The sequence below is a fragment of the Ammospiza nelsoni genome, chromosome 1, assembly GCF_027579445.1.
Source record: "Ammospiza nelsoni isolate bAmmNel1 chromosome 1, bAmmNel1.pri, whole genome shotgun sequence".
Classification (NCBI taxonomy): Eukaryota; Metazoa; Chordata; class Aves; order Passeriformes; family Passerellidae; genus Ammospiza; species Ammospiza nelsoni.
The window spans coordinates 55,732,610-55,753,484 of record NC_080633.1 but is presented as its reverse complement, the minus strand read 5'-3'; the positions used below and the strand labels follow the sequence as shown (position 1 = coordinate 55,753,484).

The 20,875-nt window shown below is 38.9% G+C and overlaps 1 protein-coding gene across 2 annotated transcripts; it reads left to right on the top strand.

The window, feature by feature from the left end:
• Positions 1 to 6,779: 6,779 nt before the first annotated feature.
• NEUROD6 (neuronal differentiation 6) lies at positions 6,780 to 10,277 on the top strand. 2 transcript variants are annotated; one of them, XM_059486778.1, is made up of 3 exons: positions 6,787 to 6,934; positions 7,290 to 7,561; positions 8,365 to 10,277. In XM_059486778.1, the coding sequence occupies exon 3, from the start codon at positions 8,386 to 8,388 to the stop codon at positions 9,397 to 9,399; it is 1,014 nt and encodes a 337-aa protein (XP_059342761.1). In that variant the 5' UTR covers positions 6,787 to 6,934; positions 7,290 to 7,561; positions 8,365 to 8,385; the 3' UTR covers positions 9,400 to 10,277. The 2 variants fall into 2 exon arrangements, with proteins under 2 accessions (XP_059342754.1, XP_059342761.1); XM_059486771.1 differs by lacking the exon at positions 7,290 to 7,561 and having other exon boundaries at positions 6,780 to 6,934.
• The last annotated feature ends 10,598 nt before the right edge of the window (positions 10,278 to 20,875 follow it).

Sequence of the window (20,875 nt, the reverse complement as noted above, 5' to 3'; positions counted from 1 at the left end):
AGGTAAGTGGACAATAGTAACACCTTTAACTTATTGGAAATTCCCATCAGGTGACTTGACTCACAGTCTAAATTCCAGGAATCCAGGAGGCATACTAGGGATAGGTGGGAAAAGTAGAGAGGACCGGTAGGGGGAGATGGGTTGGGAGGACAGGTAGGGGGCTGGGCTTGGGTGGTTGCAAGTGAGCAGTTGTTTCTTTATATTATTTGCTATAGTGGGCAAAGTCCTTCAGTGATCCTAACAGCGTTTAAGGCAATTATGATCTTGAAGTCTCTAACATTGCATATTGAATTTAATTTATAGAATCCATATATTTTAAAAACCCATATATATATATATCGATATGTACACATATACAGGTCCTAATCAAACTGCTCATCTTGTGGCATGTGGTTTCTGTAAGGCCACTCTACTCTTCTGTGTCAGTGCTGTAGCCATGTGCTCAGAGCTCCCACCGCTTGCTGGACAGTCTTTGTCCCAGCATGACCACACCATGTGGAGTGCACATGTTATCTCTCCATGTGGGTTGAACAACCCTGTCACAGGGAGAAGACTGCAGAAAGGGAGGAAAAAGTTTTGGGAATATCTACACAGGTAAACTAGGGAGACAATCTCATCAGGCACCTCTTGCTGAGGGAGATTTGAAGTGGGGAGAAGAAAGCAGCCCACTAGCTTTAGAGAGATTGCAAGCAAATCTGTGGAAGAAAAAGCATACATCATAGTTCTGAGGTCTCAATGGGGAAGGGGGAACAGTGCAGGTCTCTTCTGGGGTCACACACACCCACACTATTGATGCCTACAAATTTTAGTTACTTATACCTTTTTCATATATTTGCAACTTTGCAGACTCTTAATACACAGTTAATACACAGCTCCTTATATTTTTCATACTCTGTCTCTTAGATATTAGAATAATAAGCTAATCCTCCTAATCCATACTTGGAATTCTGTTTAGTCTTATTCTTAAGAAGAAGAAGCCTGACAAGGACATTTTCTTTTTCCACTAGAACTTAAAAGACATACACAAGAAATGGGGCAAAGAAGCCCCTGGAACAACTCTGATGAGGCAGAACTCAGAGGAAATTTCCTAACCAAATGGTCTTCTAATTGAACAATATTTTCTAAATATACTAATTTCTTAAACTTACAAAAATTGCAGAAATCTCATGCTGGATGTGCCCATGACAATGGGGAAGCTTTCAATTAAGACCTGCTTTTTAGCTCACTATTTTAACACTGTTGCAAGTTTTATTTGATTTTAGGCAACGCTATGTCTACTAAAAAGGACTAGCTGCAAGGCCCTTAAAAAAAAACATGCATTGATGGGAGCAGAGAGCCTCAAAATGGAAACACAGAGGAAGAACATCTGTGAATCGCTGTAGGCATCGCATCACCTCAAAAGGAGGAAAGTCATCATCACTGATTAGCTGTTTGACAGAGATTGCCATTAAAGAATGAATAGTGGTGAGCAATGTCAGGGTGTGTCCTTTGGCCAAATGTCCCCACAGCAGCTTCTAAATATTTACAAATTTACTGATCTCAGACCATCCTCAAGGTAGGGTAATAGAGAGTGTGACGACTTCAGTCACCAAGTATGGATGAAAAACAAAACATTTCTCAGATGTACCACAGGGCTGCTTCACACCACAAAGCAATAGCAATTATCTTAACACCCTGCAGTTTTAGGAAACAACACAGCTACATGACTGGTCTGACTAGGATATTTTACCCCAGGGAGAGAAGTACCTTAAATCCCATATTCTTGCAAAGTACACAATCACCTCTTGATCTGGTACTAAAACTTTCAGGCCATATTGTGCCTCTACTTTTCTAGGTAATTTTAAAAAACAAGGCATTTTCCATTTTAAAATTATTTGGTTCCACTATCTTTCAACTCCTTTATATTTGTGTGAACCAGGAGTAACTCAAAATTAATAATATTATCCCAAATGTATTTTCTATCTACATAAGACCTATTCTAGTCATGTGTTTCAGAAATCTTAGAGTAATTTCTGGTCACAAACTTATTTTTGGTTAACCATAAGCAATAACAGTTAGCAACCATTTTCAAATTCTACATTAGTGTTTCACTCAAATAACTACCATTAAAATAGAGTAACTAACCCCTTTACAGCTCTTTCCTATTTGTGTCCAACAGCTTATTCAAAACATGAAACTTCAGTTGCCTGATTAGAGCAAGAAGTACATCCTTAATAAAGGGGGCCTAATGCACAACATATTTTGCCACATTGGCAGATAGGTAAAAATTGTATTTTCAGACTGAACCAAATCCCCTTGAGATAATGTAGTTTATTTCTCCGAAGCCAGGGGTCCTTTTTGGTGTTTTCTAATCTGTCCTGGGAGAAGGACATATATTGTCTTAGAACTGGCAGAGGAGTGCTTAGTCAACTTGATGGGAACAGCAAGTTCCCCTCATAAAAAAGTCCACAGTCTACAGCAGTGTACTGGGGACATGGAGAGGCAGAAGAGGGACAGTCCTTCACAGACAGAGAGACACATCACTTTAGTCCTATGGTGTGCTAGCTGCACACAGGATAGGCAGCTGGCATGCAACATGCATGTGGCACATGGTTCTGGTTCTTTCCCCAGCAGCTCATTTTGTAGAGACAATCCAGGCTTTACCAAGAAAGTCCCTAATCTAACCAGTCTGAAACTCACTTTCTGACCAATCTGAAACTCACCGAGGCTAGCAGACCAGGGTCCCCGCCCAAGATACTATCCTGTTTTGAATTTTTTTGTAAAACAATATAATTTAAATTTTAAAAAAAGTAAATAAACCACAAACCCCAAACCAAACAAACCCCAAACCAACCAATCCACCAAAACCTCAAAAGCACACACAGAACTCCTGCCAAAAGAGGTGTTCCCACCTCCTCCTTAGCATTAAACCCAGCAGGAGACCAGAGCCATTGTTTTCTACACTCTTACCCATGTATTTGTCCCTTATGGTCTGACTTTGCAATTTAGGATGCACTAGACATACATTTTCCCCCAATCTCACTCTCAAGGCAGCAGTTGCTTTGGTGTTTGGGCTGTGCATGTGGGTGCTGTGGCAGGAAGGCAATCTCACGTCAGGTCATGAGTGTGGAAGAGGGAGTTTGGCATCATGATTGTCACTGTGTCTGTGTTGCTGTGATGTCTAGTGTGTACATTAGAAAGAAGAGGAAAGAAATAAAAGAAAAAGATTTTGCTATCTTCACCTTCTGAACAGTTTCCTGCTGTCCACTGTGATGCAGAGGATCAGGAATGGGACATCACACCATGATCAATATGACCAAGTGAAGCCAAATTTATTATCCCCACAAAGGGTATATTTATAATAAGTTTCTACAGTTCACGCGTCTCTAGCTAATACATGATTGATTAATCCTAGCTGTTCACACATCCAAAATAGAATGCTGATTGGATCTTCTGATTTTTCATGCGCCTTGCTGTGGTCGTCTCGCCCACCCATTGCTTCTCTTTTTTCTCACTTTCTCAAACTTGCTGAGTCTTCATGACTCTTCTTCTTGTATCTTTCTCAAGGATATACTGACCCCGTTTCTGAATATGTCCATTATCCATTGTCTGTGAACATGTCCATTATCCATTATTACCAGCAGGCTGGGTTGACCATCTGCTGAATGTGGCCATTGTCTTGCAAAGACTCCTCAATCTGCAAAAATTCCTCAACAGTCCACAAGGTCCCATTGCTCCCAGTAAATGGTTAAGGTTACCACACTTCAAAATGTTCCTGAGTTTCTTAATTTGATGTAGTTTTCCTGTTCCAGCAAAATGGGGAGATGTGGGCCAGTTAAGAGAGGGTTTGAGAGGATGATTTTAAAAAAAATAATAATAAAAAGGAGAGAGAGAAAAAAGACAAAGAGTAAGGGCTCCAATGATAGCATATTGAACTTACCTGAAGGACTCAGATTGAATGCAGTGCAGTTTGGGTCAGTCCCCCTCATACCCCACAGAGATTTTGGAGACCTTGGAGCTCAGCATTATTTCAATAAATTTATTAATGACTCAGTATTATTTAAATGAATGTATAAATATTTGGTTGTGTTATTATTTATACATATTAATATTAACACATTATTATAATATTGCATTTGAAATAGTCTCACTTTTAATTCAAGACTAGACAGTCCATGTATAGGAAAAAAATTGTGATATGTGTTCTGTAGCATATTTGCTGCTGTGCAGCCATTCTATAGAGTGCATTTAAGTGTATTTTGTGTACTATTCTTAACATGCATTCACAGTAGACAGCAAAGCAGCAGTTATTCGGTATGCTGTGAATGCCTATTAACAGCAGTACCTATTTGCATATCATGGATCCATAATACAAAATAGGCATAGTAAAAGCCTTATGAAAAGTTATTATGCATGCACAGTAGAGGCTTTTTAAACCTTGATATCTCAGCTATTTTGTTTCTCCACAACTTATTTGAAAATATTAAAAAGGTCAAATGATGGATTAGGAATGTGTGAAACTGTAGTATTACTCCTATGGAGGTAATCATTCAACACAAACTAATTCATTTTTGGTTTTATTAGCACTATAAAAGATGTTCAAAAATGCATTGGAGTTGTTAAAAAAAAATAACCACCTACTTCAATAATAAGAAAGGACAGAGAAAATAGTTTCACATATTTTGAGCACCGTATGATATAACTGAGAATTTTGTTGGTCCTTCCCTAAACACAGAACTATTGCAATGTCAACCTTTCTTTCAGAATCTCATGGTATTTTTAGTATGTATTGAAACAGTGTTGATTACCCTAGGACTTTTAATTTTTAGATTATCTTGCATTTTTTAATACTTGAAAATGCAAAATCCTTGAAAAGGTGGACAATCCCTAGAACCTTTAACAATATAAATCTTAATACATTAATTACTATTGAGGATAATGGGATTCGGCCCTCTCCTTTGTTACAGATTGTAATGTTTATGATAAAAATGAAGTGAATGCTATGAATAGTACAGCACTTGCTCTTTTTTGAACAGTTTCCCTTAAAGTTTTAATGTCTTTGTCATTTGAGATAAATTTTTGTTAATAAACAAAAGCTAACAAAAAAGCCTCTGTTTTATAAAGAATGAGAGAAGACTGAATGTCTTACTTTTTTAAAATAAAACAAAAACCACAAAACGCTCAGTGTTTGGGGTGAGGTTTTTTTTTTAATGAAAGGCTGTAAATCGTTGAGCACATCCATATAGATGTATGAAACACGATCTTCCCACACACATGTTCTTCTGTACTGCAGTCTTATTTTTTGTTCCCGTCTCTAATCAAAAAAATGCCCCAACATATTTAAATGAAACTTTGTGAAAGAAAAAATAATTGGGTGGAGGCTTAAGGGCTGAGAACATTAATGCCAAGGTTTGGACCAATGTGAATTGAAGAAGATGAATTATAAACCCTTCAAAACCAGAATTTATAATGGAAATGCTGACATGGACCCATAACAATAGCAGCTCTGCCAAGTATTATTTTAATACTAAAAGCATACTCAGTCACTCATTATTTTATTATAGAAATTATATCTTTACAAAAAAGCAGTGATACACAATGATAATGAAACCAAATTTTAAAAAAGAATGTTTCTTTGGTGACTCCTGTAACTCCCATGATATCACTTATATGTGACATGCCACTCCTTGAATTAAAAAAAACACAAACCCCTTACACATGAAGGTGGAGTTTGTAATAAGCTAAATGGTCAGGCTGAGCTAAGAGTCTTTGTGAGCTTCCTTTAAGTGTTTTGCCAGCAGAAGGAGACAAAAGGGTTAAAAAGGAAGAGCAGGGAGCATAGGAGAGGCAGCTGACAGGAGAAACAAGGGCATGAAGAAAGGAGAAGCTAGGTATCAAAAGAGAAAAGCAGGGGGAGATTTTTTAGGCAGTTTTCAAAGGGAATAACACAGTTTTTAAAGAGATATTGGGGAAACATTCACAAAAAGGCCAGGCAGACTGAGAAATTATGGCAGGGGCCAAACCCTTTGAGAATCCTAAGCTACACTTTTGAGCAGGTGCATCCCAGTCACATTGCAACATGCCAGAGCAGGTCAGTGAGCCTTGCCACATGCTTCAGAAAAAAGGCATGATTTGTTAAACCTTCATGCTGTATGTCAAGTTTTCTATAAATGCCTCTTTTATTTTGCAATGTCAAAAAACACCAAGGGATGTGAAGGAAGGATTTGTTACAGATGGTATGAGGTTTTCTCCTATTATTCTGTGCTCTGGGGCAACAAGCTGCACTCCAAAAATCCCCGCACCCCAAAAATCTCACCCAGCAGCATCACACAAAAACTACTTTTTGTGACTGTGCTATGCATTATAGAGCCAGCGTTGCTTCCCTATTACCGCCTTCCTTTCCTTGCCATTTCTTTTTTGTCCCTGGGTACCAGGTGCACTGGAGGGACTCAGATCAATACAAGACAACATTTCTCGTATAAACAATGCCATATTAACAGCCAGAGGGCAGCTGTACCTGTAGGCAGGGTTAGCACCAAATGCTGGCACGTCTATCCATGCAGCTAGACTGCTAAAAAGAAGCAACCACAGTGGAAATGCACCTACTGTATGTGAAATGCGGGTGCAGAATTTTTTTCTTTTCTTTTTTTCTATCAGTCTAACCTTCTGTGTTGATACATGAATGCTGGTACCCACTTAGAGGGATGCCAGATGATCAGTGCAGAATGAAGGTCCCAGGAGAAAGGCTCACGTGGTTTTCTCTGCCCCGTGACGTCACTAGCAGATGGCATGGGTACCAGCTCTGGCAGTTGGCATCAATGTCACTTTTTAGAGATCAATGAGATAGTGCAGATATACACAGATCTAGACTCCAGCAGACGATGCGACATTCAGACTGAAAAGATTTGGAAGGCAAAAAATGAAAACTGATTGTTGAATGAAATAAAAAGCTAAGGTAATACAAATAAAGATATATTTCAATTGGTGTTGGGTGTGCATGCAAGTGTTTAAAGATACAGTATCATTGTCTTGTTTTTTGTGTATGCTATTTGCTGTCTAGTAACTCCTACCATTTTATTCTTCTGATGCAATTACAAACTTTCATTGCTTTTATGTAATACTGCAAATGTGTAGACAGTACTGATAGAGTTAGTCTTTGACTGGGGTTTTTGTTTAATTTTGTTCTGTTAAAAGTCCCTGCATTTACTTTGCTTGTCTCTTTGAAGTCCATGGGATACAAGCTTTTGCTGTTCCCAAACTGCAAATGAAAGCAAAGTAATTGGGAAAAGGAAATTATTTTTCCTTTCCAGGCTGGATTCTGAGCACACGTGCAGGATTGCAGTCAGAATCTACAGACCGCTCCTGTCAGCTAAGAGCTGGAGGAAGACATCTGAGCCTCGCAGAACATAAACACTGCTATAGCGGGCAGGGAATTTTTCACCTCCCCCCCTTCCCCCCCCCAGTTGATGGGAAAGAAAAGAAAAAGGAGAAAAGAACAAGGCAAAAAGCAAATAAGTTGATTCTAACAAAAAACAGATAATATCAAGTAGAATTTTTGCTTGAAAAAGGGAGAAAAAAAGAGGTAGGGGGATTTTATTTCCTAACTCTAATCTGAATATGTTTAGGGTTAAATAATTCTGATTTTTGTCTTAATATGAAATAAGTATTATGTGATTTTAATACAAATAACTAGGAAAATGCTTTGTTTTGAATTATATTACTAGCTGAGTAATTTGGGGGGTATATTCATTTTTTTTTCCTTCTCAGCCACTGTAACTTACTAAAGTTTAATATCTTGATACATAAAGGAAGAAATGTGGAGAGCAAAACCCCACAATTTTGCAGTATAAGTAAAAAAGTGATTTTGAAATATTTACCATCAGGTAATAGAGATATGGCACTTTTTCAGTTTTAAAACTGCACTCCCTCTCCTCATTTTTCCAGCCAGGGGAATTTGGATTAATGAAATTTTTGTAGTGCTTTGTCACGTTTTGCATTTCTTTGAATTCCATGATGGTGAGAGTTTGAAAGATTTGTTTAAAAAAAAAAAAACAGAGCAGGGAGCTAACTGTACATTTAAAATATGAATTTACTCCATATTTATTTGTGATAAATGTGGCTTTTTAGTTGCAGGGTCAAATGTTTCGAGTGATTTTAGAATTCTCAACAGCTATTATTTTTTTAAACGTGGGCATTTGCAACTGCCATTTTATTAAAAAAATATAGACTGAGCATTTATACACACACACACATACACACATACACACACTCTCTCTTTTTAGAAGAGCTTACACACAGACACAAATAAGGTGCATGAGGCTGTCTGTGTGAGTTGGAAAACTTTAAAAATGGAAATATTTAAACATTGTGCTGGCATTCTTTCAGGTAACTTAAGATTGTAGAACCATGTTAACACTACCATTTGATGAGTCTGTTGTAATGCCAGAATCGCAGATGTGTAGAAAGTTTCCCAGAGAAAGTGATGACCAAAAGCAAATGAAGAACACAGAAAGCTTTTCAAAGCAGATCATCCTCCGAGGAAAGAATATTAAAAGATCTCCTGGAGAAGAAACAGAAAAAGAGGAAGAGGAGGAAGAGAGAGAAGAGGAGGATGAGAATGGCTTGCCAAGGCGAAGGGGCCTTAGGAAAAAAAAGACAAGCAAGATAAGGATGGAAAGGATTAAATTCAGGCGTCAAGAAGCCAATGCTAGAGAGAGGAACCGTATGCACGGCCTTAACGATGCTCTGGACAATTTAAGGAAAGTTGTCCCTTGTTATTCTAAAACACAAAAACTGTCTAAAATAGAAACTTTAAGACTAGCCAAGAACTATATTTGGGCTCTTTCTGAAATACTGCGAATTGGGAAGAGACCTGACCTGCTCACCTTTGTCCAAAACTTGTGCAAGGGTCTGTCCCAGCCAACTACAAACTTGGTGGCAGGATGCCTGCAGCTGAATGCCAGAAGTTTCCTGATGGGCCAGGCAGGTGAAGGTGCCCATCATACCCGCACACCCTACTCCACCTTCTATCCTCCCTACCAAAGCCCGGAGCTTGGCACCCCCCCAGGGCATGGGACTCTCGACAACTCTAAGTCCATGAAACCATACAATTACTGCAGCACTTACGAGTCCTTCTACGAAAGCACATCCCCTGAGTGCGCCAGCCCACAGTTTGAAGGTCCCTTAAGTCCTCCCCCAATTAACTATAATGGGATATTTTCCCTGAAGCAAGAGGAAAGCTTGGACTATGGCAAAAATTACAATTATGGCATGCATTACTGTGCAGTGCCACCCAGGGGTCCCCTTGGGCAGAGCTCGATGTTCAGGTTGCCTACAGAGAGCCACTTCCCTTATGACTTACATCTGCGCAGCCAGTCTCTCACCATGCAAGATGAATTGAATGCAGTTTTTCATAATTAATGAGGAAAATGAAAATAAACAGTGGTCATTCACCTCCCCATCTAATTAAGAGCAAGCAGATGCTTGGGCACTGCATAATTGGCACAATTCTATTTAAAATGTTTACTAGTTCCTAAAGTGTGTTTCAACTATTGTGAAGATTTTCTATGTATTAATAAACCCTTTTTATTGTAAGTATTTTTTTTCCTGTAATCACTGTGAGAATATGTTTCCTCCCAGAGATTTTCTCCCTCCTTTTTAACTTTTTGTTTCCCTATTTATCTGATTTGTTGAGCAGTGTGTCTGAACAATATTACTGAAATAAAAGCGTACACACTGTGTGAAGTCAGTGTCTATTTTGATTGTATAGTAATTATACAAATGCATGTTATTGAAATCAGATTGATAAAAATTATGTATTTATAATTGGTAGAAAATATATATTATGTATTCAAGGAGAGCTGGATTAAAAATATTAAGAATTTTAAAGTAATTATCCAGAACTGAGATGGGCTTGCAATGTGCAGAGGTGAGGGGGCAGCAATATTGAAAGCTATGCAAAAAAAAAAAAAAAATAGGCAAACAGGAAATCGAAATAGGTTTTGGGTTGTTGGTTTTCGGTAAACTAAGGAAAAAATTATTGTCATTGACACTATTCAGCCTGATTTTAGAGTGTTGCTGACAGGGGCCACATGATTATATTTAGAAGATATTGTCAAAAATTTGCCTCAGTTATTTTGACCATATATAATAAGCACTTTTTATTTGTGTTATTATGACTTCAGATGTAAAGGTTTGTTACAAAAATGTATAACTGTGGTTTCTCACTACATACTTGACATGCAATTAAAGATAGATGTTTCCACTTTTAAAATACATCTATTAGCTGTGATACTATAGCTGTGTGTATTTTGTCTGATATTTATTATTCCGCAGTATACAGCTGCCTTTGGTCTTGTCTACACACCTTTTTTCCCAGGACACTCATAATGCTTAAATCTGGGGTAGGAAGTCAAGAATCATCAGGGTGAACCTCATGCTATTTTCAGAAGGATGATGTGATGCAGTAGATTCAAAATACCACATAATTAGCTGTGTGTTAAATGAAATAACAGGTTATGGCAAGAAAGCAATTTTATATCTCAATGAAATGCCAAATTTCATATGGGGAAGAGCCCTGAGCTAACACACAGGACACTAGCTGCTCCTCTAGCTCTAGCTCGTTGGGGGAATGGCAGGAGCATGAGAATTACAAGGACTTCAGAGAAAAAGAATTCCTGGACCTTGGTAAACTTTGTGTGGATTAAAAAGCAGCACCAGTAAACTACAGATTTGTATGCAACCCACACTAGTTCAGCAGCTACAGAGGTCTGCACAGTCCCACATACCTTAAGAGTTTAGCTTAGCTGAGCCTCAGTTGTTTTCTAACCAGCTAGAGCTATTTATCTATAAACTGATGAATGATAAAATGAATGAACTGTTGATCTAAAAGCCAACAGTCTTTAAACCTCTGAATGAGCAAGACCTCTTTATTATGATGGATAAACAGCAGCTGTCTGACCAGCAAAAGTACTCTGATCTAAATGAGGAGGGAATACTTTTTTAAAAGCTGTATTAAAGGTGTAAATTTCACATGCAAGTTGGAAGCTCCTGGCTGAATCACAGTCAGAGTCACAGTTTGTTAATGACATATCAATCTCACAGCCTCACTTGAGTACACAGCTGGACAAAGTGGGGATGGGCCAATTTCTCCTGATAATTTGCCTAATGTCACAAGCAATACTTGCTGTAAACAGTCTGCCCTGCCAAACATTGCAGCTCCCTCAGGACAACAACAACCTGATGTTCATCTCTTCTAAGTATGACCAGGCTGCCCTCAAAGGAAAGTGATAACATATCCCAAAATTTGTATCAGGGTCTAAATGCTTCCACATTTGCAGAGGTAGAGGGACAAGCATGGGATTTTGTTCAACCAATATCCTCCCTAGGCACAAATATGACACCAAAATGGAGTCTTTTGGAGCAGTCTTGGGCCAAATTTCAGGGGTTTGGCTCAGGGTCATCCCCTGTTTCAGGATCAGGCATGGAAGGTACAGGCAGCCACTTTCCACCTTGGATGAAAGGGGATGGTGATGACTGTAAACTCAAAAGCATCCCCAGGTGTTCTGCACTGAATGTAGGAGGGATTTGGGAGAAAAGAAGACCCTAAAATAGATTGTATTTACTGTTACCCAGAATTAGCTGATATTTGGCAAGCCATGGAAAGGTGATGGGAGAGAGAAGGGGGAAGAAGCCATTTGACGAAGTGAAAGCATGCAAGCTTGGGCACAGATTCATGCACACTGAGAAATAATAATATATAATGAGGTGCTGTAGGCAAGAGGGCCCAGAAACAGGGGATGATTTGTGGGGAGGCCGATACCCCCCATTTAGCATTGGCAACAAACTTGTCTAACCAATTTTACAAAGAGAAGCCTCTTCTAGGAGGCTGAAAGTTCCCCAAGTATTTCAGAACTGTCTTGCTGCACAGTGGGAGGGTCTTTGCATAAGTTGAGAGTGGTGTGAGGAGGCAGCCGTAAAGTCCTCCAGCAAGGGAAGGAAATGCCTACTGCAATACATCCAGCAGGAACCCAAGGGGTGCTCAGTCTTGAGGCTCTGCAATGTGGGCATCTCCAACTCTGTGGCCCTATATTAACTCAATAACTCATGGGCCAGTTCCTATTTCCCCTTCTGGCAGCAGAGACAAAGGGAAAAGGGGAAAAAAATTTCCCTGCCAGTTCAGATCTTTCTCCCTCACTCCACAACAGATGGGGAGGCAGTTTGCAGCCAGTTTCCCCCTCTGGTAGCTCAAGGCAAGAACCACACTTGCTCAGGGCATTGCAAGTTGGAAAGTCACTCCACAATAAATAATGGAACAAGTAATAGGAAAATATTGAGATGGCATAAAAATCCTTCAATGTTCTCTTTCTAGGAGGGTATGGATTATTTAGAGATATGGAGGTAGGAAACTCCCTTGACAGCAGGCTCTCTTGCATACCTTCTTTTATGCGCACAACAAACATTTCTGTGATCCTTCACTGGCCAGTCACAGAATAAAAAGGTGCTCCAACCTCTGACATGATTTTTAAAAGTCTTTGAAGATGCCTATTTTAGGGAAAAAATCTGAGTACTAATAAAGGTCTGGTCATTTAAAATCACAGGAATAAAAGACAACGGGTTTCTTACTCATTATCTCCACTTTTTGAGGTTTGTCTCCTTTCAATCCCTTTCATACAGCAAAACAAAACTGGTCAGATCTGTGTGTCTTGTTCTCCTCTTCACTGCCTTCAATTTTTTGATGATAGAATTATGTAAAAGAACAACTGCTTCAGAAAAATTAGGTGAGAAATTTCTATTGTTCCGTGTCCTTTAGCACAAAAATATTGAAAACTTCTGTCAGTTTTAGAGATGGAAACCCCAAAGCTGTCAAAAGAAGAGCTATTTAATATGTGGCTTTTTTACACAGTGGAACTCTTTGCCATTTACTATTTCCCAGAGTAACATTTAGTGTGATTTTTAAAAAAGCAATGTGGATTTTTTAAAATATTGGAAACACACTAATTGTTTAACAATGGCTGTACGGGTTCAGATTAATCATCCATTTGACCTAATTTCTGTTTTTAATATGAGAACATAAAAAAGTTGTCCAAATGTGTCAGAAGAGGGCAAGGAAAATAATTTTTTTTAAGAACTAATAAAAGTTAGATAATGTTCCAGTCTCGTTGAAGACAGAGATGTGTCTGAATTGCAAAAAGGGCCAGGAGGCATAACAGTGTGCTGTAATGTTAGCACTCTTTCCTCTGCAGCACTGGACTCATCAGTAATCACTGAGGAAGATACACTGGGTAGTACTAGGTGGTACCACGCCAAGAAAAGCCTCATCCAGACTACAATTTAAAACCTGTGGCCCAAGCCTCAGTCCTACAAATCCCAGTGAGAACACAAAGGGAGAGGGAGGGGCAGCCACTGCTCTGCCAGACCTTAGTAGAGACCTCAAACCTTTTCTGAATTACAGTAGGGATACCCTTGTTTTAGGACACATCCTGACTATGGTCCCTTTGGGACTGTCTTCATTTTTTCATTTCATAGCTATTTCTACAAAGATTTTTAAAATGTATTGAGATTGCACAAGCACAAACATGATGGGGATTTTTTTCTACACTAGCAATTCCCTCTTCCATTTTTATCCCTACTTTATTCTTCTTTCTCTGCCTTGCCTATAAGGGCTCTCAAACAGCAGCAATTAAGTTAAATGCCATCAACAAAGATAAATGAAATTCCAGTGCAATACATGGCAGAATCTTTCAAAAAAAAAGGGTCTTTGCATGGTTTTGCTTAATAGATTGTGGATCTAGCTTAACAGTGGTTTTATTTTATGGTCACAAGGTCAAAGCAGGTTTAATATTAGTACCAAAATCCTTCAGCCTTTGATGCATAAGTAGCAGATATAGTGTTGCTTTAGGCTGAATTATCAGGAAAGCAGCTTCCCTTACAAAATTTCAGCAATTTTCAAATTAAGAAGCAACAAACAAAAAAAACCCTCAGTAATCTGGCCGTGGGTCTGACCCAGAGCTGAACCATGGCAGCAGGTTTTGATTTTGCTCTGGAGAGACACAGATCAGCGTGGTGAACAGCTGGCACTGTGCCATTGCAGAATCTCAAGGGCAGACCTGTCGTATCTCACTGATACAAATCTAACTACAGTACACAGGGCTGCCATGCAGAATCACACTCCCAAGCCTTCCCCACCACACAATTAGACCAGAGCAAATCATCTCACAAAAATCTATGCTATGCCAAAAGGATGGCATGTTTTCCTGCAGAGCTTTTTCCCTCATCTCAGAAGATGTGCAAGAAAGAGCCAGGAAAAGGGAAAGGCAAATTTGCAAGCAGAAGAGCTCTGGGGGGAAAAAAGGTTTTGGTTTTTTTTTTTCTTTTTTTGGGAGGGGGGGTGGTGGTTTGGGGTTTTTTGTTGTTGTTATTGTTGTTGGTTTGGTTTTTATGTTGGTTTTTTTGGTTTTTTTTTGTAATGCCTACAGTGTGGAGTTCCTATGACTCACAACAGGCTTTAATTGACAACAGCAGCAAAGGTTGTTACAGAATGGTAAAGAGATTTCCTCTCCCTACTTCCCCAAAACACCATTTTCTTTTGACTGTTTCCTTGTCACTTGCTCCTTACATTTACACATTTATCCCTGTAACTGCATTACTTGCATTATTTAATTCTATTCTTGGATGATTTAATTCTACACCATGTATGTAGAACATATCTAATTGTAGCTGAAAATCTGCACTACTTCAGGAGGTTAAAAAAATATTTGCTGGAATAAAAGTGATGCTTACAATTGTTCGTTTTTATAGGATATTCAGTATATTCTCATCCTCACCCCAGTCTTGTGAACATTGTACTTTCTGATACTCTGAGGGTTTTTTGCATTTCTGTAGAACATTTCTAAGCTGGTCTGAGGGTTTTCCGCCCCTTAGGATTTTTTTAAAATTGTAACTGATTAGTATGTGAAATATTATTTTTGAAATTGATGACATTTCCTGATCTATAAGTATGCCTACATGGTAAATATCATTAATTCTGAAGTGCTTGGACATTCTCTTTGAAAAATCTAATAATCAGCTGAATTGAAAGTTCTTGTACAGATAGAGAATAAAGGCACATCCACAGATTTTAGCATAAATTTTGTACTCATGAAAGCAGGAACGGAGGACGTGGGTCCACTCATGTTCTGTTGGAATTCAGCAAATGCCAGATTGGAGTCTAAACCACATGGGAAGATAAGCATAGCCTTATCCACGGCATTATTTATTTACACATGAGCAAATGCAGAATGCTTAGATGCAACTGAAATGACATTTTTGTTGGGCAGATAGCTTGCAAACAAAGAGACTCTGACAGGACCGTCCTCAGAAGCCAGGGAGAGGCCCACACGGATGTTAGTCAATATTTGCCCCACATGGGGAGAGGTGCCTGTAGGAAGAAAAGATATGGAGAACACCAGAAGCAGGACTCCAGCTAATTTCAATAATAAGCAGTTGAGACTGCATTCCCAAATTCTAAAGGAATGTTCATGTCAGCCATGATGAAAAGCCTTCTCCACCTGGATTTACAAGGAGAGTCCTTCTTGGGCTTAGCTTGGTAACAGGCATTACTTTAGAAAAGTACGTATTTTCCCCACAATAGATATAATAACCATTTTAGTTCACACCCATCCATTTACATACAAAGGCACACCTGCACCTATCGGGACAGATTTTGCGGGTTTCCACCAGAAAGTGGGTAAAATCATTTGAATGCATATAGCTATAATTATTTTTATGCCAAAATTCCAGAAAATTTATTAATGTGGTAAGACAGTGAATGAATAGCCATTCAATATGTACAACCACAAGTTGTCAGGTGTTTGGATTCACAAATTTCCATCTCATGGATTCAAATTAGCCATAGCTGCATCATGTTCCCATTACTCCTAAATTTCATATATTCTTATTCTTACTATACTCTCAGTTTTTCCCTTCGATTAAATAATAGAAACTAAGCTAAGAGGATAAACCTGTCCCTGTGCCACATCTCACACTCTCACTATGGGAGAATCTTATGATAACTAAGCCCAGAAATCAGAATGACAAATATTGCAGCAACAGAAACACAGCCCTGGCATAATGAGTGTTGCAGGATGTGAATAGACACCACGAGAAGTATGGCAACATCTTTCCTAGTGAATAGAGTAATAATTCAATGCAAGATGCACTGCAGCACCCAGCAGAAACACAGGTGAGGAAACCTCTGCGAGGACAAAGCAACTTTGTGGTCACAACAAATTCAGCTAATTAACTCCTCGGAGACAGGCACATTATACGTGAACTGGGGTGCCAGTCTGCTTTGCCTGGACAATATGTCCCAAGTACAACTCTGCCAATCCCCATTTTGAGTGAGCTGGTTGCTACACACAGTAGGTCATCTACCCCATAACAGTTACTTCAGCATTCATGCTGCATTCACAGCCACCTCAAACAGCTGAACCTGCTAAAGATGCCCGAGAGGAGATTACGCCGCTGTATCATACACCCACATCTTACTCAGTCACGGGTTCCCTGTACCCTCAGGTACTCACACAGATGTCAGCACCTTCTGTAAAATGGTGGCTGCCATGAGTAATGGTCTCCACCACAGGCACAGCCTTATGGAAAAGCTCTTCCATTAAGATATGCCTAGTGGTCTCCATGAGTGATTAACGGTGAGTGATACTGCTTGAGTACAGTGTCTCACTGATACTGTGGTCATGTTCCCTTAACTCTTTTTGCTATCCATGTATTGGGATGAATCCTCTCTTTAAATTTAGCATTCTTCTGGGCAAAAATAACACTACAGAATTAGTTTTAATATGTTATTAATTTATTATGTTATTAATGAACCAAGGTATAAGAGAAGATATTTTATAAGGGGCCACACATATTTCTGGCAGTCCCAGACTACAAGCATACACTCACTAACATTCTCTGCCTTCTTAAAGTCACCAACAAGTTGTCTGGGAAGAAACTCTTCCCCCGAAAAGGGATAAGTTATTGTCAAGGAAGAACTGCACACAAAGAGGGATATCTCTGCTCAGATATCCTAGATCAGTGTTACACCTGCCCCTTCTCTTCTGCTGGCCAGTATGTGTGAAGGTAGTAGTAGACAAAACAGAATCTTTGCTTGATTTGTCCATTTTATCTGATTTACCCCAGTTCCTGTGTTATGTAGAGGTAATCTGGTCTCCAGCCCACTCCATTGCTCTGTGACAATTTACTTTTAAATACCTAGAGAATTACAAAATAAACCCAGTCTCAAATTTGAATCTAGCATTTATTTTTTTTCCAAGAAAACATCTTCAGACTTTTTCCTAAGTATATTTAAATCTTACCAGTGAACATGGTGATGGTTATTAAAAAGTAATTCTGGATAAATTAGCTTGCAGCTACAAAATTAATGTAATTCATTTATTACTTGCAGCCACAAATCAAAACGTTGTTAACACTGCTGCATGCAATTTAATATGCACAGTAAGTTTCCATATGGCTTCAATTTTAGGTTCCCTGGTCACTACAGAGGCTCATTTGCAGAATGGTCTGTAGGCATACAAAATCAACTTGTGCTTACTGGGAAAAAGGCTGTTCAAGGTGGTTTGTACATGGCACAACAGTCCAAAAAGTCCCAAACAGCTAACATCTCTTGAGATTATCATATCCTACTTAAGACTGAGGAATATCTACACTCATTCACAGAACTACAGATATAACCAGTGCTTATTAAAAAAAACACCCATAGTCAGAACTGCTATTTACCAGTTCATGTGGTAAATGGCCATGAAGGCACATGCATCCAGTATCTCTTTGAGAGGCAACAGAACCAAAATATAATGTTACAACATCAACTTTACAAAGCTTTAAAAAAAGTCTACAAAACTTAAAAACAACTGAAAAGTCTGAATTTTGACAAGGATATATAGATCACCTGTGAGGTACAGCTAAATTTTTGCATAATGTACCCAGAGTTGTGCATGCACTGTGATTATCTTGAACACATCAACTAGATAAAGGCAATATGCTGCACATGCATTTCATTATCAGTAATCTTGTTGCGGAACATTGTCATGACTGAATGAGCAACAGCGCCTGTTTTCAAAGTCATGTCTCTTACCTTCTTCAACCACACCAAATTCCAGCAACACCTAGCTCATTTTTACTTAAGAAAGCCTGCTGGAGAGTGATTACAGTGGATTTATACCCCTGGATTCAAGTCTGATTGATGGACTACCTGATTAAGAGCGAGAGCAATAAGCCAAATTCTTTCCAAATAAGAGCAGGCCATGAACACCAGCATCCCATGCCACAGCTCTACTTACTAGATTGCAAGCTTGTGTAGGTCACAACATTACTTATACCTTCCCTCTTTCTCCTTCTTGAAAAAACTCATTCAATGAAGCACATCTTATAACCAAAGTAAGATATTTCAAAGTAATTTTGCTTTGTTGGAAGTATTCTGATCAGCTTTCTGATCTCTGGGGTTAATAAAGTTGTCAGAGATCCCCAGCATGCTTTCTCGTTTTCTTCCAACTGGCAGCAGCTGTGGTGTGGTAATCAACATCAACAGTAAATAAGGCCAAAATCATAGGCACAGAATTATTTTTTCAAGTGCAACTGACACTTGTTTGATAAGTCAGCATCAGTTTTGGTTTGGCATTGTTTGTCTATGCCTGGATTTCACTTATACCTGGGAAACCACATCCAGCACAATGCCAGTTATATCACAACTCAGAATGAGAAGGCATGGGGCTGGGGCAGAAAAAGAGGCTTTCACATTGTGAGACTACAGTACATCAAGTAACAACCTATCAAAGGCATGAGCACAATCAGAATTAGGAGGTCAGGTTTATCAAATGTCCATGGAGCTACTCAAGAAGAATGAGAAAAAGGTTCTTAATGACTACTTTTCAGAGAAACACCTGAGACATCATTAGCTGTTGGTGGTTCAGAGTGGTGGTTCTGTTAAGCACAACATACACAGATATATATTTCCTCTCCTGGAAAATATCTTTGCCAGACCTCTCCTGGGCAGCAAAGGCATCAGCATACCATTTCAGCCAGGCCAGACACAGACAAGGAAAAGCCATTGGAGATCAAAGCACTAACAATGCTGAACCCTGATTGTGAAAGTATTCAATGAAACAAGTCTCTGATCTAGGCTATTCTAGGATTTCAGGGTATTTTGACTAATTTCTAACCTGCAATTGTGGTACAATCCCAGACTAAATTACTGTGAAAGAAGTAATGGAGACAGATGGAGAGAAGAAAATAGAAGCAGGCAGCCCATTATAGCTTAATTCCTACTCTTTCCACCACTCCTGACATCAATAAACCCTGTCCACCAGAAGGGCATCACAGTGAAGAGAGGACTCACGGATATATTTCACTGCATTTACACAATGATTTCCTGAAATGTGAGGGAGCGGGGGAGCTGCCTTCTTTATTTTAGTACTGTCAACTGTTAGTACAGAGAGTCTCTCTCTGCTGTTATGTTCTCATGAGCTGGCAGATCTGTTGGGAATATAATGAGGTCTGTTCATGCACCTCCATTTCTAACAACTTACTCCTCACATGCTCTCCTGATTTTCTTGAGGCGTAAGGACCAGTTGACTATGCAAATGAAATAAGAGAATGTAGAAAATGAGTTTGACACAAAGGGAGTTGCTGGCAAATGCCACTGCTTCCTCCAGGCATAATGGTAAGAGACAGCTGCTTCTGCCAGCACAGAAGCAGTAGCTGAGGGGGCTAGCACAGCTCTTTTGAAAATCTTTAGTCTGATGAATAACTAGGCAAAGGCTGCATATATTTCCAAGGGAGGACCCCCAAATCCAGGGCTTCAAATATTGCTCCAGATTATCATCCACTGTAAATGCACACAGGAGTGATATCAGATGTCTATTGTTGAAATCTGTGAGTTTATTGTCTTCCAGTCCTTTGTAAAAGAGGAGCAAGACAAGAAATTGACTGTGAGAATGTAAAAAGAATTGTCCATTGCAATTTCCAAAAGTGCTATTGTAAGAATACAGTTATCATTTTTGCAGCAAGATGTTACTTTCTGGATCAAACATTTTGATATATGAGCAACCCCAATAACTATAGAATAAATAACCACAAAAATATTTAATCACTGCACACAATACTATGGTTTTATTTCACATTTTCTTTACAGAGTTATTCCCTCAAGTAATTATCATGGCAATCGTAATTCTGATGATACATGTGTTGTGTCAATCTATCTAATAAATAGTGGCAGAGTACTGTAAATGACATGAATACATAAATATTTTAGGATTCAGTGATTCTTAAATTGTTTTGAAATAGTTATAGTAAGCAGTAAATACTGACACTTTTCTTTTACCTGTAAGAGCATCCGTCACATGGAGAGCTGACACAATGCTTAGAGTACCACTTTGTGGAAAAAAACCAACAAAAATATTTATTGATAGTATTAAAGGAGCAGCTTGATGTTGTTCAGCACGGAGCATAATAGCTGTCTGGAGTGCCACATTAGCACACAAATACAAAATAAAATCCTTCCACAGGAGAGACCTTAATTTCAAACAAGAGAGAAAACAAAATTCACAATATTAAATTATTAAAAGCATACCATATTGGGAAAAAATAAAAATGGACATTTGTGCTCTCATCTTTCCTGAGAGGATAGGGACACATGATACTTTTCAAAGTTCCAAAGTTAGCAAGTGGTAAATAAAATTCACATTTCCTGATTTTCCATCCTTTCCCCAGCACTTCCCAGCAAACATGACAAATCTCAACTGAGGTTATAAATGCTCACCAACCGAGGGCTGGTTCACTTTGGCAAGGTTCTGCCCTCAGTCATACCAGCAAAGCTCCTTTAAACACACTGGATTTACTCAAATAT

Bases quoted from the DNA above. Each gene is read 5' to 3' on its own strand.
- NEUROD6 (XM_059486771.1), top strand. From the start codon at position 8,386: ATGTTAACACTACCATTTGATGAGTCTGTTGTAATGCCAGAATCGCAG.